The sequence below is a fragment of the Lolium perenne genome, chromosome 4 (genome assembly GCF_019359855.2).
Source record: "Lolium perenne isolate Kyuss_39 chromosome 4, Kyuss_2.0, whole genome shotgun sequence".
Lineage (NCBI taxonomy): Eukaryota > Viridiplantae > Streptophyta > Magnoliopsida > Poales > Poaceae > Lolium > Lolium perenne.
The window spans coordinates 116592630-116598431 of NC_067247.2; the positions used below are offsets into that span (position 1 = coordinate 116592630).

At 50.9% G+C, this 5802-nt stretch overlaps 1 protein-coding gene across 1 annotated transcript; it reads left to right on the plus strand.

Moving 5' to 3' along the window:
* Positions 1 to 4395: 4395 nt before the first annotated feature.
* LOC127348579 (glutathione S-transferase U19) lies at positions 4396 to 5398 on the plus strand. Its single transcript, XM_051374561.1, has 2 exons — positions 4396 to 4737; positions 4842 to 5398. Exons 1-2 carry the CDS (start codon positions 4414 to 4416, stop codon positions 5193 to 5195), a joined length of 678 nt encoding a protein of 225 aa, XP_051230521.1. The 5' UTR covers positions 4396 to 4413; the 3' UTR covers positions 5196 to 5398.
* Positions 5399 to 5802: the final 404 nt, after the last annotated feature.

Sequence of the window (5802 nt, forward strand, 5' to 3'; positions counted from 1 at the left end):
GTTGCGTTTGTTGGGATCCGATGAATAGAGAATACTTGTTATGTTGATTATCAAAGTTATGCTTATGTGTTGTTTATGATCTTGCATGCTCTCCGTTACTAGTAGATGCTCTGGCCAAGTAGATGCTTGTAACTCCAAGAGGGAGTACTTATGCTCGATAGTGGGTTCATGCCTGCATTGACACCGGGACGGATGTGAGAAAGTTCTAAAGTTGTGTTGTGCTGTTGCCACTAGGGATAAAACATTAGTGCTATGTTCAAGGATGTAGTCACTAGTTACATTACGCACCATACTTAATGCAATTGTCTGTTGCTTTGCAACTTAATACTGGAGGGGGTTCGGATGATAACCTGAAGGTGGACTTTTTAGGCATAGATGCAGTTGGATGGCGGTCTATGTACTTTGTCGTAATGCCCAATTAAATCTCACTATACTCATCATGATATGTATGTGCATTGTCATGCTCTCTTTATTTGTCAATTGCCCAACTGTAATTTGTTCACCCAACATGCTGTTCGTCTTATGGGAGAGACATCTCTAGTGAACTGTGGACCCCGGTCCAATTCTCTTTACTGAAATACAATCTACTGCAATACTTGTTTTACTGTTTTCTCTGCAAACAATCATCTTCCACACAATACGGTTAATCGTTTGTTACAGCGAGCTGGTGAGATTGACAACCTCACTGTTTCGTTGGGGCAAAGTACTTTGGTTGTGTTGTGCAGGTTCCACGTTGGCGCCGGAATCCCTGGTGTTGCGCCGCACTACATCTCGCCGCCATCAACCTTCAACGTACTTCTTGACTCCTACTGGTCCGATTAAACCTTGGTTTCTTACTGAGGGAAACTTGCCGCTGTGCGCATCACACCTTCCTCTTGGGGTTCCCAACGGACGCGTGTCGAACGAAAAGACAATACGTCAACCACGCGCATCAAGCAAATTTCTGGCGCCGTTACCGGGGACCTGAAGAAAAGTTACACCACAAAGATTTCTATCTCCCACGTCAACTCCACGCCAGCAGTTAATAAGATGATCAAAGGGTGTTGAAGATGATAATCACCAAGATTTAGTCTTGGATTATTCTCCTTTTCTTGTACTAATATTTGTAATTTATTCCCTTTTTCATTTTTTTTGTAAAGACAATGTATCATATGTGATGATCAATAAAGCATAAAATTTCCTTACCGATGTATGTATTATAATATGGGTGTTTTGTATTCAAATGACTTGGTCTTATTCAAATAAAATTCCATTTATTTATTGCTCAATTTATTTCGCACTTGCATTCTCTTTCAAATTCAAATTCCAATGCTGATTAAACAAATATGTATTCAAATTACTCCCCCAAAGTTTAACATCAGCCAATATCATGTCAAAATCTATGGCAATCCACTGATGACCTGACCCTAGTCCTCAATCAAAAGAGATTTCACTCACCTAGAGGTTTTCTTTTAGGCGCAAAAAGTTTTCCCCACATTTTTTCAAATGGATGAATGCAGATGCACATATTTCTAGATCTACATGTCATTTGCTCCTAAGTTCTAGGATGTTACAAAACTCGATGTGGTCATCAATGTTGTATCCTACTCATGGCGTATCGCACACCCGACAACGGTGATCCATTTACTAGTGACCACGGGAAAACACGGCAAAACATGACGTTTTTTCCCCTAAAAAACGTGGTCCCTAGAGCTCGCACTACGGGAAAACACGGCTTTGCCCTGTGGGTAAAATACACAACAAAGCCGTTTCGCAACACGACAAAGCGATTGCTGTTTCGCGGAGCACGGCAAACGTGGCACGACAAAAAAGTCACGGTAATGCCCCTTTGCCGTGTGCCATCCCAGCCCATGCATGGCAAAAACTGAACTGATGGTTCCCCGGCGAGCTAACGGTGTCACGTCGGATGGGGATTTTCCGTGTGTCTTCCTTCGAGGAACACGATTTTTTTTTTAATCTTTGACGTGCTCCTGTATCTTTGTCGTGTGCCGTTTTCCTATATCTTTGTCGTACGTACTCCTGTATCTTTGCAGTGTGCCGTCTTTAGCAAGGCATCTCGACGATAGCGGAGGATGGAGGCTTTGGTGGTGGTGTTTGGATGAGAATTGTTGGTGGGGGTGTTGGAGGGAGAAGTGCGGGTGCTATGTTGGAGGAGAACTACGCGAGACATGGGAATATGTAGGAGGCTAGCGCTGAAATGCGGGAAAGTTTATAGTGGAAAAGAAATGACGGGAAAGAAAGGGTGGGAAAGAAGAGGGGGTCTTTGCCGTGTTCTTCCGTAAATTGCACACGACAAAGATGGCTCTGTCGAGTTCTTCTGTAAATTGCACACGACAAATGTTTCGCGCCAAAATTCTGCAGGCTAGATTGCTTCGCGCGGAAATACTTGGCGGGAAAAAGTTCTGCGCGCGGGAGAAGAAAGGTTGACGTGGCCCTACTGGCTTTGCATGTCTCCATTAGGCACACACGGCAAACCCTAGCCATTATGACGGCGCCGTCTAGAGAGGCCAACATGGCCACGTGTCCATACCTTTGCCATGATGCTGGACTTTGCCGTGTGTCACCTTTGGTATTTGTCTTGTCCTGATCTTTGCCGTGTGCTTTTTACGATCTTTCCCGAGTTCGAACTTTTGTTGTGTTTCTTTTCGTTGTTTTACCGTCCGGTAGTGTCGGGATGATCTAAAACGATTATTGCCTTATTTTTACCTCCATCGCCTAGCTAGGTCCAGCCAGCTGCAGGGCAAGATCACAAACAATTAACATAGCGACTTCCAAAGCATAGGAGCAGAAATGAGGTCATCTTGAGCGACACCGAGAAGTGAAGCTCTTCTGGTTCCATCTCTAAACAATTTGAACGATCGACGTTAGCAAAGCCAGGCGGTGAAACCGATTTGCACACACCTTGCTGCTTATTCCTAGGGAGTACGTACAGCTAGCCGGCGCGAACTGAAACGAGCTAGGGACAAGCGAATAGAAACACAGAACGGAGACGTTCCTCACGAGGTCGATCGTACGCAAGTGGTAACGAATGAGAGAGCCCTCTTCTCCATTCTCGGCCTACATATAAGAGCATCTCCAACAGACGCGCTAAAAGCACCGCGCGGCAAAAAAACCGCCGTTTTGGCGCGCGCGGACGCTGCCGCGCTGCTCCAGCGGACGCGGGAAAACGGCGCGCGCGCTAAATTTTTTACCGCCCGCGCGCTTTCGCGCTATCCCGCGCGGGAAATCTGGCGCGCGTGTTGCCGCGCGCGCTATATAGACGACACGCGCGAAAGCGGCAACTGCCACTCCTCCCACGCGTCTTCCTCCCGCGCCCTCTCTCTCCCCGCCGCTCTCCCTTCCGCGCCGCTCCACCTCCGGCCGTTCCTCGTCGACGCGAAGATGCCGCCGCGCCGCCGCTCGTCCTCCGGCTACCGCGGCGTCCGCGCGCGGCCGAGCGGCGATTCGACGCGGAGATCCGCTCCGGCGACGAGCGGATCCGCCTCGGCACCTTCGACACAGCGCACGAGGCGGCGCGCGCCTACGACGCCGTCGCGTGGCGGCTGGGCCGCAGCCGCCGCGCGATGAACTTCCACGACGTGTTCACGCGCGAGCAGGCGGAGATGCTCGCGCCGCCGCCGCCGATGATCACGCGGGAGGAGCAGCGCCGACAGCGGGAGCTGGAGCAGCGCCTGGTCATCGCCGAGCGCGACGAGGCGTTCCGCGTCGAATGGGCGCGCCGCTTCCCGGAGGACGTCGCCGCCACGGCGACCTTCTACGCGGAGAAAGAGAAGAAGGAGGAGGAGAAGGCGGCGGCGAAGGCGGCAAAAAAAGCTTCCCGCGAGAAGCGCCGCGCCGAGATCGCGAAGAGGAGGGCGGCGAGGGCCGCGAAGGCGGCGAGGAAGGCGGAGGAGAAGAAGAACGGCGCAGGGCCGTCGACGGTCGTCGTCTCGTCCTCCTCCTCCTTCGAGTGGACGACAACGCCGGTGTCGGAGACGACTCCGAGCAGCTCGGACTTCAACTGGGACTCCTCCGAGTAGAAGTTTAATATGTGTCGCATTGTATCGTCGAACTTTTAATATATTCGTATGTTCGATCAAATTTTCATAGTTTGTTCGATTTAAATTCTCAAAAAACGGTCGGATTAAGCACTTTATACCGCGCGCGCTGCAAAATAGCGCCTCTGCCGGAGGTGCGTTTTTCGCACAGCAACGCGCGCTGCAAAATAGCGCCTCTGCCGCGGGCAAATTCGCTAACACGCGCGCTAACAGTATACAGCGCGCCGAATCGCGCGTTTACAGCGCCAGATTTTACAGCGTCTGTTGGAGATGCTCTAAGCACCCCCAATCGATCGACTAAAGGCAACGCAAACACGCGTCAGAGCCATAACCAGATCGATCATCGTAGCTAAAGCAAGCTTTGAAGGGAGCCCAGATGGAGGGAAGCAAGGGGGTCGTCCTGCTCAATTGCTTCGTCAGCCCCTTCGGCAACCGCGTTCGCATCGCCTTGACGAAGAAGGGCGTGGAGCACGAGGTGACCGCAGAGAACATGGCCCAGAAGAGCGCTCTGCTGCTGGCCTCCAACCCCATCCACGGCAAGGTCCCGGTACTCCTCGTCGCCGGCAAGCCTGTCTGCGAGTCGCAGGTCATCTTGGAGTTCATCGACGAGGCCTTCTCCACCACCGGCGAGCAGCTACTGCCCACCGACCCCTACGCCCGCGCCCAGGCTCGCTTCTGGGTCGCCTACGTCGATGCAAAGGTGGGCACTCCATCAATATATACACACTCGATCAACAGGGATACACTCCATTGCTCCCGCGTGCGAAGGTTTTCATGATTAAGTCATAACTCGTCCGTGTGCAGATTCCGGCCTGCGCCCCGAAGATATGGCAGTCGCCCAAGGGAGCGCCGGCGGTAGAGGAAGGGAAGAAGGAGATGCTGGTCGCGCTCAAGACGCTCGAGGCGGAGCTGGGCGAGAAGCCCTACTTCGCCGGCGAGTCGCTCGGGTACGCGGACGTGGCGTTGGTGACCTTCGCGCCCTGGTTCCTCACGTACGAGCGTCTCGCCGGGTTCAGCATCGCGGAGGAGTGCCCGGTGCTGACTGCCTGGGCGGCGCGGTGCGCCGACGAGAACGAGTGCGTCGCCAAGTCGCTGCCGGACCCCGAGGCGGTCTTCCAGTTCGTCGGAGGAATGAGGAAGCACTTCGGCCTCGAGTAGCTTTGCTCGGCTACCTACGAAGCGCGTCACTCTATTATATGAATGTATGATCCATGCAAAATAAGTTAAGCTCATACGCATTGTCTCGTGCGTATGTGTGTGCGCCTCATAGGGATAATGTTTCCTCGCCGTCCGAGTCGTCTGTGATTTTTATTTGGAGAGGCTTTGTGTTTTCCGAATTGATGGTGATCGATTTAAACTTTCTTGGTCGCGTCGTTGATGAAATGTACTCTGCTTGAAGAGCTGTGTCTTTTCTTGTTGATTATATATGTACGTCTGAGATTGCTTACCACGCTTGCTTTTGGATCTTTGGTGTATATGGAGTGTAAAAAAGAGTACTATATGGAGTGTTGACATAGAATAATATCCAACCTCTACGCGTGGCATTGGGTGTACCTTTTTTTCATGAAATACATTCCCCTCTTTTCTATTGTAAGGTCCAGTTCTCTAATTCTCACCAAATTAATGGTATACTAGAGTTTTTGTGGGGATTATTCCCACCAAACCCCAAATCTCCATTTATCTCCGAGTATTTTGGAAATATCTTCTTTTTTTTCCTTATGTTGAGATCAATCAGCTGGTTTGATTTTTTTCTGTATTTTTTTAA